At 27.5% G+C, this 18053-nt stretch overlaps 1 protein-coding gene across 3 annotated transcripts in view; it reads left to right on the top strand.

Moving 5' to 3' along the window:
- Positions 1-18053, top strand: part of LOC132921391 (triple functional domain protein) — a 116493-nt gene that overhangs the window by 22386 nt on the left and 76054 nt on the right. For 2 of the 3 annotated variants that reach the window (XM_060984398.1, XM_060984396.1), the window contains exons 2-12: positions 306-491; positions 2367-2574; positions 2644-2757; positions 2835-3034; positions 3100-3328; positions 4095-4217; positions 4277-4468; positions 4535-4666; positions 4725-4847; positions 5286-5504; positions 5574-5696. In XM_060984398.1, coding sequence (XP_060840381.1) covers positions 313-491; positions 2367-2574; positions 2644-2757; positions 2835-3034; positions 3100-3328; positions 4095-4217; positions 4277-4468; positions 4535-4666; positions 4725-4847; positions 5286-5504; positions 5574-5696 — 1842 coding nt within the window. In that variant the 5' untranslated portion in view covers positions 306-312. Of the gene's footprint in view, positions 1-305; positions 492-2366; positions 2575-2643; positions 2758-2834; positions 3035-3099; positions 3329-4094; positions 4218-4276; positions 4469-4534; positions 4667-4724; positions 4848-5082; positions 5185-5285; positions 5505-5573; positions 5697-18053 lie in introns of all 3 variants that reach the window. The other variant, XM_060984397.1, reaches the window with a different exon arrangement.

Below are 18053 nucleotides of genomic sequence, written 5' to 3'. Positions count from 1 at the left end.
GAACCAAGTTGCGACTTAACTGGGTCATAATTATGAGACTCAAGGGATATTTAATTTAAAGCTTCCATACCTCAAGAATTTTCGTTGAACTCTTTCAAGCTTTAATGAGTCATGAGTGCACTGATGGTGTAATGATCTCAAATAACACATACTCAAAAATAGGACGTATAAGTGCACAATAGAGCAACTTAAAAGACAAGCATAACCTGAAATAATATATTACTAATTACTATAATAATTATATAAAATTTATATGACTACATATAGAAATTGGAGTAAAAATAAGATTTTGTTTTATTTTAAAGGTTTACTATGGATAGTGTGCGAGCTCTTGAAGTAATGGGTCTTCTCCAAGAGAAGATCGCATTCCTCACTGGTGGTCGAGACAAACGAGGGGCGCCTGTAGTTACATTTCCCGCTACTCCAAGAAGAGAACGCGCTAAACTTGAAGACTATCGACGGCTATTGCAATATTTTGGATCTATACCTCCGTAAGAATTTTTTACTATATTGTCTGAAAATATTAATTAGTTATCGTTATTTAATACTTTAATTTGAATTTTATAAATGTATACAATAATATGTTATAACACAATACATTTTAAGTTATGCTAATAATAGTCGTAGACTCTTAGATGTGTGATGTATGATGTAAGTATGTATATGTCGTACGTCATATGGAAAATTAGTTTTTTTGCAAAAAGACTGGCTCTTTGTAATGGGGTAGCCCGTTTACGAACTACTTATTATTTTTCTAAACAGCCTGCTGTTTTTCAGGCTCATTGCATACAGACTAACAGCAGTTAGGCATTTTAAGAACTACAATCATTTTATGGTAAAAACCATTTTAATTATTTTTTTTTAAGGGTTATTGATAATAACACAGTACAATATATGCAACATTATTATTTATTACTTATTACTTATTCATTTTGTACAGTTTTTGACTATTGATATTACTAGTTTTATTATATATTACTAACAAAACTAGTAATTCAATAGTCAACAGCTGTAAAAAATGAATAAGTAATAAGTAATAAGTAACAAGTAATAAATAATAATGTTGCATATATTGTACTATGTTATTATCGATAACCCATAAAATAAAATAATTAAAATGGTTTTTACCATAAAATGATTGCTACCCCATTGCAAAGAGCCTAGTATTTTTGCAAAAAAAACTAATTTTCCATATGCCCTACGACATATATTTGCTTTCATGTGAATAATATAACTGACGTGTTATATTTTGACCTTAGCTGACTTAATCCTCTGTTACGCATTTTATCGAAAATTAAATTACGAGTCTATAATAAACTATAAACTTATGTACAAAACTCATTTTGCTACATGCTACAATTTCGTTGTATTACACCATAATTTACATATGACGTTTAAATGTTTAATTGAGAATCAAACATTACCACGAATGAATAGAAAAGGCCAGTAACAATTGCTTTTTTTATGAGATGGTTTAATTAACGACTGTCGCTGAATTTTTACTGCAGTTGAGGTAGTAGATTTTGTACGATACTCCTATGAAGGTAATCGCGATATTTCCCCTTGGTCAGTTTTAAAAAATAATAGAAATAATTATGTCGTTAAATGGAAAAGGACTGTCTTATCATGCTAGGGTCTGATTGTCAATGATTCTGAATCAATTTGTAATATTGTATTACTATTGTGTTAAGCAGTTCGACAACATTTCGGAATTCAGTGAAACGAGTCTTGTACTTCTATGTATATTTGCGAGCCTCATTGCTATAAGTGCGATTAAATACGTTACCCTTTTTTCGAGGATTGTGAGCCGAAGATATACACCAATATGTCAAATGTCAATTGAAACATTATTCATATATTTTAACATGTTCTTCAAGACCGTTTCTACGACTGTTACTTAATATTATAGTCATATAATGTAAAGCGTGTATAGATTAGACTGTATATTTGCAAAAATAGTCACGATAACTAAGTACTTATAAATGCCATAAAAAGGGTTTATAAGCTGTATGTATACTTTAAAATTCTAAGAATCAAAATTGAATTTATAATTCATAACTTATAATTTAATTTATAGCTCCAATTTTTTTTATAATTTTTACAAAGAATTTACTTAAAATTTTAATAGTTCCTTATAACTTTTTTATCACTTTATATAATGAAGAATAATCTATAGTTAATAGTCAATACTAATTACATATTTACTTATATCCAATTTTGAATAAATTAAAAGTTTTTGTGAAAGGTAAGAACAATATTAAAAATAGAGTTTTATTTGTCCTTTTATAATCTATGTATGTCAAATTATTAAATTGAATGTTATTTTGTTTGTTAATTAAAATTTAATGTTTGTGTTTAATTCTTAGGCGTGAAGCTAAAGAATCAGGTTTAGTAGCTGTGATTGATATGCGAGGTGGTTCTGGCTGGTCATCTGTAAAACCAATCTTGAAAGCCCTCCAAGATTGGTGTGCTGGAGGCAATGGGAACCATGTGTATGCTGTATATGTTGTAAAACCTGATAATTTTTGGCATAAACAACGGACCAGCATGGCTAGTCATAAATATAAATTTGAAGTAATAACTTTATTAAACTTAATATTACCTATATAAAAGAATGCAATGTTACTCATGGATTTTTTTTAGACAACAATGGTTAATTTAGAAGGAATATCTAAGTTTATAGACTCTACACAATTGACATCAGATCTCGATGGATCTCTACACTATGATCATGCCCAATGGATTGATATTCGATTAGTGAGTAAAAATTAATTTATCAACCTTTTATTTATTTGGTTATTTATTTATTTTATTATTATTATTATTATTTATAGAGTATTGAAGAATTCATGTGGCAAGCAGCTGATTTGTTAGATCGATTGGATGATTTACAAGAAGATTTGAGTCGAAACGATTGTAGAGATGATATTGCTGGTGCCAAACTTGCCCTTGACTTTCATACCGACATGAAAAAGAAAGTACTTAAAACTCCAGTAGAGGATATGGATTTAGCTGGTCAGCAACTATTGCAAAGGTAATCTCATTGGACAAACAAATTTATTTAAAATTATTTACTATTTTTTTTTAATTCATGCTTAGATTATCTGGGGATAATAATAGTGGTTATGATTCTGGTTATTCTGGACGTGATAGTGAAGCTAGCAATGGTATTAGTAATCCAGATTTACAAGCATCAGTACCACAAATACTTCAGCAATTAGATACCATTAGAACGTCTCATAAACATGTATTACAGCTATGGCAGCATAAAAAACTAAAATTAGATCAATGCTTCCAGTTGAGACTGTTTGAACAAGATTGTGAAAAGGTAATGCGATGTTATGTATTTTATTGTAATACTTACAGTGGCGAAGCGCCATAGGAGATAGTGAGACAACATCTACCCACTAAAAAATTAGAACACAGGAAAAATAATTTTGTTTTATAAAATATTTTCAAATTTTAACGTCATTTATATTATAAAAATTATATGTTTTAATATTTGTTAAAATTGGTTTTTCGTTGTACAGTTATAGTCTTTAAGAATTATTAAAATAGATTAGATGCGTGCGATACGGCCGTGTGGGTCATTCCAAATATTATATTATATCAAAGAGACGTTGCAACGTCTCCTAATTATGGGCGTGCGGGTAGAGGGGGGATTTTAATGTAAGTGGGGTTTACTATCTTCGCTATGAGACACGTCTCTCTATTCAGATTTCTTCAATTATCGACATCGCCATTGCGTTGTCAAGCCATCGTCCCCTGTAAATTGCTATTACTGATAGCCGATAGGTACCTACATGTTTCTTAATATTGTTGTTTTTATATTGTAGTTTGTCCTCGTGGCTGATGATATAATTAATGTCATTTTGAACGATGGAATTATTAATTACTCATACGAAAAAAAAATATATTATCGAATAGGTAAAATAAAAAAGGAGGAATCCAAGCGTATTAGTGTCATTTTATTCAATGTCTTCCCAACTAAAAATTTAAGCTTCGCCACTGAATTCTTATATGTCTTTAAGTTTATGTTTAATATTTATTACATTATCATAATATTATTTAATGTAATATAATCATTTAATTAGATGTTTGATTGGATTTGTCATAATCGGGATGTATTTTTGATGAGTTATGTTGAAATTGGACATTCTTATCAGCTTGCCAAAGATATACAAGAAGAGCACAATCATTTCACTATGAGTTCCATGGTATAATTTTTAATGTTAATTAAACTAAGAACTTTCTTAAATACATTTAATTCTTTTAGAATGTGTATGTGAACATAAATCGAATCGTAGCTGTTGCACATCGTATGATAGAATCTGGACATTATGCTTCTAATCATATAAGAACAGTTGCTCAAAGATTAGATAGAACATGGAAACAGTTTGCTGCTGGATTAGATGAACGGACATCAGTGTTAGCATTATCTGTTTTATTTCATCATAAAGCTCAGCAGGTACAAATTTTTTTTTTATATCTTAAAATCTAAATATTTTTTGGAATGAGTTTCTATTTGATTTAGTATGTGGAAAATGTACCAAACTGGGATGAGGCTATAGAAAATGTTACCATACCAAATGAAATTATGGTGTTAGAAAATTCAATTCACCAACATCAGAATTTGTATGAACTCATGTGCCAAGCATACACTGAGGTAAATTATTTATTATATTTTTCCCATAACAAAATTTACATTTTTGAGACCAATATAGGTTTATAATGGGTATCAAAGTCTATTAAATGGGCTGGATACTTTGGTACAAGTCTGTGAAAGTTTTCCAACTCCTCCAAGCAATGTACCATTTATACATTATGGCAATTCTCCACAAAAAAATGTATGTTCCATTGTTGTACAATTTTATGGATTCTCTGATAACCCAGAATCCTTGAACAATATGACTAAAGCCTTGGTTAGAATTTAATGGCAACTTATGCATTGGCTATGGTTTATTCCTTATATCACAACACTTGGTTTATGGGCATTTAAAAAAATTAACTGCCATTAAAAGCAAAATATATATTAATATTTGTATAAAATGCATGACGGGAATTATTTTTGGTTTGGGTTAGGTTCATAGCACGAGTAAGAAGCTGCTCTATCAGTTGGACCATTTGGTTCAGGTGTGTAACCAAAGTGACTTGACACCAGTCGCTGAACAACATCATAAACATGTAAGCTTTTTTTAACACGCATGAAATTGGCTTTTAGCTTCTGCTAGTTTTATCTAAAACATAATTATTATTTACAAGCTTAATTTCTCACTTACTTATAGCTGGATAGTGGATCAGATTCTTCTGCCAACACAACTAAGACAGTTGGAACTAACCATCAACAAGCTGCAGCCGATTATTCAGAAGGCGCTAGTCATGTACTTGCTGTCATACACCAAATTTTAAACCATCATAGAAGTCTAGAACATCGATGGCATTCTAAAAAGATTAGACTTCATCAGAAATTAGCATTACGATTATTTCAAGAAGATGTTAAACAAGTATTAATATATCACAATTGTTTTTAATTTTAATTTATAGACAGGTTTATTTACTGAATATTTTTTTAGGTTCTTGACTGGTTGTCTAATCACGGAGAAGTATTTTTAAGAAAGAATACAGGAATTGGACGGACATTACAAAAAGCTCGGGTTTACCAAAAAAGTCATGAACATTTCGAAAATGTGGCCCAGGTAAATATATAGTTATTATTTTTGTAAAATACATTTAGATGAGAGTGATTTGTAAGAAAAATATCAAGCAAAAATAGTTATTAGTATCAATAAAGAAAAATATAATATATTATTATACAAAACATAATGAATAATTTTGTCCATTAATACAAATCAGTTACATTTAATGGTTGAGTGGTTTATCAGAATATTTTTTCAAATTATTATAATTATTTTTACATTATTGATTAATTCAGAGGGTACAATTCAAGGAGTTTTATATAGGCAACACTGTAGACAAAAAAAAGAATTATTAAAATATTTTCATTTTGTACAAATATAGTTTTTCATTAAGTATGTTTCTGAGTTTTTTGTGTCATACCATATTTTAAGTATATATTTGCAGATCAGAACTTATACTGACATAAATGTTACTTGAGCACAGCTTGAAACATATTGAATTTCTATTTTTCGTTAATTGTTATGGAAATTGCCTATATATAATTCTTTTACTATGGCAAGCTTTCAAAATTCTTTCACTTCAGAAATTAATTTTTTCAATGAAAAAGTAATGTGTATAAGACTTGTGGAATTAAATTTAAATTAAAGTTAATAGTTCTTCTTCCATCCTATTTAGGTTAATAAAAGAAATACCTATTATAGAGTTGATCAAAAACAGCATTGTTATGTCTTATAGTCGATATTTTATTTTTAATTAAAAAAATATGCTCAACAATATCTGTTCAAAGTAGGCAAGTAAATTGTTTGGTAATATTGGTACTAAAAATTTCTCAACAACCTGATCTAAAAAAGTCCACTTTCTTTTATAAAATTCTAATAGGTTTTAGTCTAAAATAAATATTTGAAGGATTACTTCTTTAGTAATATGAGCGAATGAGTTTTGTAATAAACTCATGATAAACAAAGACAGCATTTTTGAGAATAGCAGCCTCTTATAGTGGTTTTATGTATTATATTTGAGTAAATATTTAAATTACAATCTTTAGAGGTAGTTATGTATTGTTTATTATAAAAAAATGTATTTGCTATTGCTTATATTTCTTTTTAAAAATTATTTATCTATTGCTTATTTATTTAGACTGTATGGCAATAATTTTAGTCTTGATAATTTCCAAGTAAATCAGTCTTATAATTATATTTAATACCAATATACTGATTTCTATGAACATTAATTTTTAACCCCAATTCTCAAACAATTTATTAGTAAGTTATATACTATATTGACTAAATATATTGTAAATCATCAAATAAATATGGCTCATATATAATATATTGATAGAAGTTTCTTATTGATTAGTAACAATATAACATAATATTGTTATATTTAACGAATTACCATTAAAACTAATTTTTCAGAAAGTAGTGTACTAATAAAACAGTGTTTCAATGCATACAAAATAAACGTTAGGTATATTAAAACTGTATATTATGAGTACAATAAATGGCAGTAAAAATTCTGGATGGATATTCTGTTATGTCAAGGACAGGTCACTTCCTGCAGCAAACCCTCAATACTCATGTCGATAGACATACAATCAATGAAAACTGAATATCTGTTTTCACGTCCTTAATCTATTGCAAAAATTGTATACAATAAAAAATAGCCACAAAAATCTCATAAAAATCATACATTTTTTAAAACTAATACCTGTAATTATTCTATTACTGACTATACTCCTCCATTTTGCGTTTTATACTATACATGTATTATATATTTATAAAGATCATGTCCATCCATATCGACAATAATATGTTGTCAAATTATTATATTACATTAATTACAATATTATTAGGGTAATTCATACACGGAACCAAAATTTAATGGAGTACACAAAAAAGTATACAATATACAATTATTAGAAATACCTCGCAAGTTTTGATCTACTCCTCGTCAAATCTTTGATTACAATATTATTAGATATAAAAAAAAATATATTTGTTGATTTATACATAAACTTTTTTTAGTGGACTTCTGTTCTTAATTGACAAATTAAAATTATATGTTGTCATAAAAAATCTTTTTAATTGAAAAATAGTAAAAAATTAGATCATTCTGTTTTTTTCGAAATAAAAACTAGAATTGACCTGGGAAATGAGTAAAGTCTATGCAAATAAATGGATCACCTTGTATTTTATTATAAACATTGACCATCAGTCATTCGTCATATTATTATATTATTATTATAATATTATGTACCTACTTATATAAATATATAATCTAGCGAGTGAATCGAAACGATAATTTCGGGCGGTTTTCACGAACCGTGAATAGCAATGATGAAATTACACACCCCGGGTTGCGTGCGTGCGTGTGTGTATGTGTGTGTAGAGATAGCAGCACAAGAACAGCACAAGCGTTTAATGTGCGGTCGATGGCGCGAAACCGGTGAATTTTTCATATTATTCTTATTTGTTTATCCCGTTATCGCGGTAGACCGTACCTTCATCCCGCGTGTACAATGTATATACAAAAATATCATCGCGAGGCAACATTATTTTATTATAGTATGTAGGTATAGTACCGTCGAGTCGGTGGCGGCAGTGGCGGCAGTAGCGGCAGTAGCGGCAGCCGTAGCGAGTGCGTCAAAAGTGGTGATTGCAGTTATTGTGGTGGTGGTGGTAGTAGTAGTGGTAACCGCGGCGACGCCGTATACGCGAGTCGTGCTGATTCTCCAGTCTCCAATGGTCTGCACGCATGCCACAAGTACTTGCACTAAGAAGAATTAAGAAGGTTTTTCTCTGGTCGGCAGTCGCCAGTGCGCGCGTGTATGTGTTTGTGTGTGTGTGTGTGTGGTGTTTCTTTTGTGCACATTAGTTCGCGATCGTGTATGTGTATATAATATAATAAATAATAAGTTATAATAATAAGTTTTTTTCCTCTGTATGCATGATATATATCGTTCACGTCGCCGAGATCCATCGTCTATTATACTTACGTCTAGGAATGCGTGGAGTTCTTTTGTGTTTCCGAAAATAATAATATTAAAAAAACGTATCTCCCAGCCCATTTGGTGAGTACGTTATTATATACGTAATATATTATACAATATATATACTATGTATCCTTCTTGTCAACTACATTCACCATCTTTATACTACAGCGCTTAATAATAATAATTTATTATTTCACCCAAATTCTCTTCTTGTCCTCGGGGACGCGTCAAACTTAACCGTTGTTCGAAAATGTCGTTATATATTTAGAACATATTTATATATAATATATATTATTTTAATAATGTCTCTTGAGTATATATATAGAGAGAAAAGTGAACATATGGCGCACGTCAACTACCTCGACGGAAATTATTATAATTTTGTTGCAGTTATTGCGGAAAAGTTGTTTTTCGCGAGCGCACGTGCCTATTGAGTACGTCAACTTATGCCACCGTATTTGATACTTTCTCGGATGTATATTTTTCAATTTTTGTATATATATCTATACATGATAATATATTTTATTGTAATGTATAGTATGAACTGTTTAATACGCATTAAACTTTTAGAGTATTAGACTACGCACTCGTATATTTATTTGATTTCTATTGATTCACATAATTTGTATAAGTATAGGTTATAAAGTAATTAAATAAAAAAAATATTACAGAATTCGATAATCGGGAATCATTTATTTTTTCCACATTAATTTAGTTTCAATATGAACACTTTATGTAGGTACTCATTTTGTACAGATTTGTATTTTTTTAAACAAATGTGTAACCAATTGATTATAATATATTGATATATTGTGGTTTTTACGTCTTGAAGGAAATGTTTTTCTGATGTTGATTTCTTTATAGACAAACGACAAACAAATTGCCAGTTTTTTTTTTAATTCGTTTAAACGTGTAATGATCATTTGTTACGCAAAATTATTGATTAATTAATAATAAAGTTCTATGTACCGTGCCATTTATAACTTATAAGAAACTGTATAATTGTATAATATAATTTACATAGATGATTTTTTAATAATAACAACTATTCTATGTTAAGAGGACGCCATACCCCCGTGTGTTGTCCCTGTCTTACTAACGCACATCACAGCAAATTTGCGTTCAGAAAAACACATTTTGTGATGTTAGCTTCAATATTAGATTATTAGAGTACATTTACCTAGTATAAAATTTAAAGGTAAGAATATTATCTAGAAAATGACATATGCTTTTATTGATACTATCATTTTAAAGTGAGTTATATACGTTTTAAATTTGTTATATTTTTCTAAATAATATTCTTATCTTTAAATTTGATATTGGATAAGTTTACTTCAATATTAAAGCTAACTTCACAAAATGTGTCTTCTGAACGCAAATTTGTTGCAATGTACGTTAGTAAGACTGGACAACACATGCGGCTATAGCGTCCTCTTAAGAAAAATATAAATATTTTATTATCCTTAATTTGAATTTGAATTCTTAAGGTTAGCATTATCAATATTATATTATTACTTTATTAGTTATATTAGTTTGCTAGAATGCATGTGGGAGCTTTTGAACTAATATATTATGTACATTTCTTTGTAGACTTATTTTACAAGGTCATAATATATTTAATACACATATAATAAATTTAATCTTAGATTATTTAAAAATCAATTTCTTTGATGTGTTATATCATACACAGACGCGCATCCACAATACAAGGATTTTTTAATTTAACAATAAGTATATTGTTTTATTATGAAAATCCAACCATCGTAATGATTAAAAAACTATAGAATTGTCCTTGGGTTAATATTACAAACCTATTTTACTTAGCAAAAATGTACATGTATATATATATAGTCTGTACTCTGTATAGTCAAATAAAAGTGGCCCTGTAATCAGAAACGAACTTCATTCATTTTTAATGACGATAAAATGTATGAGTTTACTATACGTACTACTTAACATATCTCCCCATATGAAAAAGGGTCCATTGTTGTTCTCTGTAGTTTTTAGTTTTCTTTCCAATTATCTCTATGCCTATTACAGTATTACGCCCTTGAGACTAAAACTTATCATTTTTGTAAAACACCAGACTCCTTTGTGGGCGTCCTAGGGCAAAACCGTTCCCGTGTTTCAGAACATTATGCATGTGTTGACAGACATCCTTCAAAATAAACACCACTGCTTCTCAAATTCGTATTTATAAATGTTTAATTTCTCATATATTATAATTATAATATTAAAGTACTTACCTATTAGTTTTTTTTATTTTTAGAAGTATCTATTGTGAATATTATAGAAAAGAAAAACCGTAAAGAGTACTCATACAATAATTATATCTCTATATCACACATTTAAACAATATAGAATATGATAGATAATACTACCGATGTTTTCAAGAAAATTTTTATTTACAATTAATCATAACATATTTATTTTTAATTTCTTTCCAAAATATAGGCTGCAGTTTAGACAACGGTGAAGTAATAATTAGGGAAATATTCAAATAAATTATCCATTACCTAATCATATCTTGTTTTCTTGATTTTAATTATTTTTTACTAATCGTATACATCTTTAATACTATATTATGTTGGATTGAGGTTTATCTCAATAAAATATTTTTTTAATAAATAAATTATAGTATTTTGTATAATAATTTAAAAAAAAAAACATTAAATACTCGCTGAATTTGTATATCATATTTTTAAAAATAATACACGTATTCAATTATTCAATATACATTTTTACATTTACTTTTTAAAAATATAAAAAATAATATCAACGTTTTCTTTGAACAGACCACAATTCAGGCTGCACCCCGTTTTTCTGGACAATAGAATTGGTTTTTGTTAGACGAAATGTAGGGACGTGGGGTTGTGTGATCTAAGCCAGGAAGTGGTTTTGTGTTCACGCCTTGTTGTTTTTAACCGCTAACGAACGCGTTTACTCATTTGAAAGTGCTCTGTTTATGTATATTTTTATAATTTACGTGATTAAATTAAGAAAAAAAATCTGATCTTAAATAAAACATCGAATCAAAAATAAAATATTAATTACAATTTAGATATGAATAAGAGTTGAACTTTTTTAAAGATTGAAGATTAAAAATATTAAATTTGTATTAAGCATACATTCATTTAAATATAATCAACATTTTTTTAATCTGTTATTTTAAACGTCAGAACAATTTCACAGGTGTTACTTATAACAGTAACCTACCATAATGTTTGATATTATTTTGTATATTTTTACAAAAGTATAATATTATCTTCATGTTTTAAAAATAGGTTTTTATTTAACAAAATAGTGTTGTACAAAATATGAACCTAATTTTTTTTTTATATGCAGTAAAATTAAGTATTCTTTTCTATTTTTTTAATGATAAAAAACGTATAGAATTTTAAATAAAATACGGAGATGTTTATATTTACACTCTCGTGGAAGATATTGCAGTTTTATAATGAATATTGTTATATTGTCATTAAAGACGTTCTCTTCTCAACCATTGGTTCTTTGCTTTGGGTTTTAAAATTGTTTTGAGCTAAGATAGTGTAAATATTATTGAAAAATTGAAAATTATTAAATATGCTATTACCTATATTATGATAACTTGATTATAATTATATTCCATATTAATTGGATTTATTACTCGTATATTAATATTATATTTTAAAGTTACACTACCTATTCAAATATTACTGTAAGAAATATCATAAAATTGTTTATTGTTTAATTATTATGAATATTATACCAAATATACATTTAAAGAATATAATTAAGGCACTGAAATAAATTAGCGTTGCATTTTGTATTAATCCTATAAGGTATAAAAGAATCTTTATTAAATCATGTAAAGGAAAATAATGTGCTTATACTGTAATTTATGTATTTTATGACTGCATTTAATATTTATGACAATTCGATCAGCCTTACTAGTTACTTTTATACAATATTTCGTAAGACTACAAAATTAAAAACTAGTTTTTCATGTTTAAGTTTATTTTTATTAGGATCTGTGACCTGCAGGTGTGAATTGTATTTTAAATAGTTCCTATAATAATATATAATAGTTAATAACAATTTAAAGTGAATTTAGTCAAATTATTATTCAATTGAGATACCTTAGATGACCATAGAAATATCCAACGTGTGTGAAATATTAATAAAATAAATATGAAAATAATAATGATTCTAATGAATATACCCGAAAATTTTAGTTAGACTGGCCTACATATAAACTTCGTGGATAACATCCATTATCTGTCTTATGTAGCATGCCCGAGATATAACACTGTCAATACATGGCTTCTGAATAAACAATGCATCGAGCCATTTCACTTGTCGCCTCCAGAAAATTATACGAACAATGATTATTATTTGTCCTGGTTTTTGACAAAATAGTATTATTAAGTACACCTACTGTTTAAGAATTAGTATTTACCGCGTTCAAAATTATTCTTTTGTTTTGAAATGTCTTATTCATTCTTGTTTCTGTATAGTGAATATGAATAGAGTAGTCTTGCACAAGTTCTCATTACCAGATGAATATTGTTGCATATGAATTTTGTCACATTTTGTTTTCAATATATTCTTGTGAAGTGCATGAATTCATTTTTAAATTTTTGTTCTTAATTGGTTCAAATGTCCCATATTACCTATAAGCTCACCAAAACAACAATAGTAAAAAAAAAAAAAAATAATAGCTCATAATTTATTTTATCATAAACCTTAATCGAAATATCTTTAGCCTCAATTTTGAGATATAATGAACCTACATTCTACTCATATTTATTAATCAAAATTAAAAAATAAACTAATAAATATAAGTTTAAGAAAAAAATATTGTACGTTTAGATATCTTCTGAAAAATATATAACTGGACAGACTCTATCATAGAGTTAAAAAAAATGGTTTATATTAAAATAAAATTTATATTATTCTTTGTATATTATGCTATATGCATAATCTATAACGTCTTTTAAATAGCTTTTTTAGTCTAAACCTCTAAACCTATATGTCTCCATAAAAATGTAATATTATGTGTGGCAAAAATATATACATGTTCATGTAAAACCGATAATTTATACGAGTAAATACATTATTATATTGGTAAATCAAATTAATGTTAACGATAATGTCTTAAGACAGTGGTTATAATAACATAAATACAATCAGCCTTATTATCTCAGTATTGAGGTTCGGCGGGCTCGATGACCTGTAATTGTTAGTCTGACGAACTCAAGCTGGGGGGATATGGAAAAATCACTTAATTCGTTTAGAAATCGGTTCTAAAATATATGTTTAAGTCCGAAACAAAACGTCTTTACATATACAGTACATACAGAGAAGAAGATATGAGATGGATTATTTAAAAATGAACATGTGCCTCATCGAGATTTTTAAGTTCGTAAAATCACTATATACCTATAACCAAAAATTATTTAGGTGTTTAAGAAGAGGACTTGAGGGAGGCTATAATGTTGATTATTTATAATAATTTGTAAAATAATTACTCCTATGGTATTATATAATACTTAATAATATAATATTAAATATCTTACGAGGCTTATTAATTATTATTGTGTTTACTATAGTATAAATTGCATACCTTAATTGTATGAGCAATCGATTTAATATATTGGGCGTAAATTAGCTGTACAATACCGAGACTAAAGATGAACATTGGACAAACAGTGTCATATTTCGTTTTTTTTTTAATTCAGAAAACGTATTTTACTCGCCATACTTGCCGATTATTCTATTGTTATTTTTCCAATCCAATTAACATTATTTATGCGGTGGGAAACGGTAGCGCAACAACAATAACGTTAAAATAATAATAATACTATTACTTACTCGCCTACTGTGACTTCACGACGATTATTGCCACCGTCGTCATTGTAATGAAATAGTTGTAAGTGTGAATTAATATTATATATTTATTTATATGTATGTAGTATGTATAAGACAACATCTCATATAAATAATACCGTTGTCCGTTACCTGCGGGCTGCGGCCACTATAAATTATGTGTATCGACACTGCAGTGGCAGCAAACAATGTTATTGCTCGGGAAAATAAATCAATTATTGACCTTATTATTATTTAATCGAATACGAAATCATCTACCTGTATGCCTCCGCGTGCGCACCGTCGGATCAAGATCGCGATTGCCGTTTGCGCTGCCGTCATGTCGCGACCCTTTCGACCAGTTTTTGTTTTTTTTTTTTTAGCCCGGAGTCAGCGAAAAGTGAATGGTTGTTTAGTAATATCTATTATAAATGTGTGTAGTATTTACGTATAAGCAGTCTTGTGTTATAATATGCTAAACTCGGGTAATGAGTATTATATTAATATATAATAGTCGAATTCTCTGAGAACACGCGTCCCAGATTTCTCCACGATCGTCGTTATCTTGTTTAGTCTTCTCCGTCTCCGAATCTTCATTTCCAAGTACTCATCTTGCTTAAGTATACATTATTATTTATACATTTTTACTGGATAGATAGTATATTATATTTCCATGATAGCAGAGGGTGCTATAAAAATCCGAATGGATCATGGTCAATGTAGCTGCAGTTTATCTGCGTCGTCGGCTTCAAAAGTGGCGAGAATTGTAGTTATATAATATTTCAGCTTGAATTATTTTTATTTTTTAGGTCGTGTTTAGCTTTTGTTTAATAATTTTAAATTATATAAATCAATTTGCAGTGTGTTAAAACATTTTTATTAAGAAATCTACCAATAGGCACACTAAGAGACCTTCATTTCGAAGTAAGTGTATGTAAACTGTTATTTTTACCGCAGTGATTCGTATACATAATAATATGATATAGAGGTCATATATTATTATCGAAATTACCGAATGAACTTTTTCTCAAAAGTCTGTACACCCGAAACCTTTTTTCCTGAACGCCTTTTTCCCGACGGTTATTGTTTCCGAAATAAAAAATGTATACAGTGTTGGTTCTTGTACAAAAATTGTTTAATAATTGCTGTATTGTCTATTCTTACATCACACTGTATACTTACTTTGATTACATTTCTTTCTTGACTTAATATTAGTTATAGATATTAAGTATTTTTTTACTTAACAATACACTAATTTTTATATTTTCGAAATTAAAGTTCGATATATTTTAATATTTTATTGTGTGATTATTATTCATCGAATATTTCCCGCTTGGGTTTTTAATTTTGATACGATTGCTGTGTTTAAGAAATAATTTTATGTAAGCATACACTGCTGTATAATGTTAATGTATAAAGCGGGTGTGTCACCATTATGAATAGGTCAAACGATTGCAGTCATATCAAAATGTATAGAAAATATTAATTTAAGATTTAATATTATACAATTAATATCATTATATTAATAAAAATAATAATTCTGATACTGTTAACCTAATCATTGCCATTACAATAAATTATATGAATAATGATGCGTTCAATTGATGATTTAAAATAATGTTTTCACGGCTGATATATCTGAATGAATGAATGAATGAATGTATGTATATGCTTGTATATATGTACTATATTTAATGTAAACGATTATAGGTTATGATTTAATTATTTGGTTCAGTAGTTTTTAATATACGCATTTTATTGTTTTTTCAAGTACGACATAGTGTTCTTGTATGATTTAAGTTTAAATTGGGATTCTTTAAAACTCATCCTGTCTTGGAAATTCAAACAATGTTTTGAAAAAATTTGCTAAACCTTATTTAAATTAATTACATAATGTTTCTATTTATTTATACTATCAACTATTTCTTGTTTGATAGTAATATAATATTATGGCTTTGCAATTAATTTTATACTATATTAATATTACTTTCAAATTCAATGTCAGATAACTAGAATTTTGATTCTGAGCGGTGCGATGTATGTATTGGTTTTACAAATGATATGTTTTTTTTTTATTGTCTCTATCTACATCTTTTAGAGCAGTAATTAATATGCTTAAAGTGTCAACTTGAAGAATGTTTTTGTCACCATTATTTATTGAATTAATGTCACCAATTATTTATTTTAGCACTTTCTAGATATATATATTTTTTTTTTTGGATTTATGATGATAGGTATGATTATAATTTAATGATTAAGGCAGTGCTTGGATTTGTGTGGATTCGTTTATATTTTCCGATCGTTATTCTCATGCTAAGTATACACTAAATATTATGTGCCATAAAAGTGTGATTAAAAATGCTAAAATTTATGTGCATATTTCAACAGTTTACAATTTTTAGAGGATATTTTATAAGTTTAAAGTCTTTATGAAATATTTCACTATTTATTGTATCTATAAAAACTACATATAATTTCGTAAAAATAAAAAAAAGATTTTAATAAAAACTGGACTATTCTGTACAATTAAAAAAATTTAAATTTAAAGTTTACCTACCTACTTAAAACTCAATTATCATTTTATACCATTTTATACCATATTATTTTCTGTTTTTTACTTAATATAATTTTTGTTACATGTTATTATTTTATTAATAATGTTTATTTATTCAAAAATGATAAGTGTATAACAATGAATTAATAAATAAATATTGCTGTTACTTGTTTCATATTAAAACCAAATTATACTTAAAAAATAACATGATTTTTATTAGCATGTTTTATCATTTGTCTATTTTTCTATTTTTGTGTCATAAACTCATATTTTGTAATTTTTTAGTACGTTAAAATTCGAATAGGTATAACTTATAAATTAACTAAAATAATATATGTGATACAATATTAGGTATAATAATTATTAAAATAATACATGCCATTTTGTTTTAATTAAATTTAATAAGAATACAGTACCTACTGCCATTGATTATAAATAGAATTGTATTCTTCAAGTAAATATATAAGTTCTACTAATAAATTATAAAATATTAGCCAACACACCCTTTCCGTTCAGAATCGTTTTTCATTCGCAATGATTTAGTATTGGTTTAAATTATATGTTTAGGATACATTACGATACATTATGTCATTATCTAGGTAGGTATCTACTTTAAGTTGTGCGTCTAAAATATAAACAATGAATACTTTTTATATCTTTGAATTGCGCCAAAAGTAATAAATTAATGTTGTAAATAATTTATGTAAACGGTGGTAGTCTATATTCAACAATATCATACATTTATATAATATGTTTCAAGTATTTGAGAAAAATAAAAGAATTATATTCTTTCAGTCAATGATATCAAATGTTTTATTTATATACCTATCGTTAAAAAATAATGCTTTGGTGTTATTATGATATTATAAGGTTATGTCTGTTATACGGACGGTCGTGTAATATGTAGTATGTACGTTCAATTTTTTCTATCGTCTAATATGTATTAAACATATTATACATACATACATACACATATATACATATTATATCATAGGCAGCTTATTTTTATGCCAGTCAGTGATT

The sequence above is a fragment of the Rhopalosiphum padi genome, chromosome 2, assembly GCF_020882245.1.
Source record: "Rhopalosiphum padi isolate XX-2018 chromosome 2, ASM2088224v1, whole genome shotgun sequence".
NCBI classification, from domain to species: domain Eukaryota; kingdom Metazoa; phylum Arthropoda; class Insecta; order Hemiptera; family Aphididae; genus Rhopalosiphum; species Rhopalosiphum padi.
The sequence above is the reverse complement of the archived record's forward strand: the minus strand, read 5'-3'. Positions and strand labels throughout refer to the sequence as shown.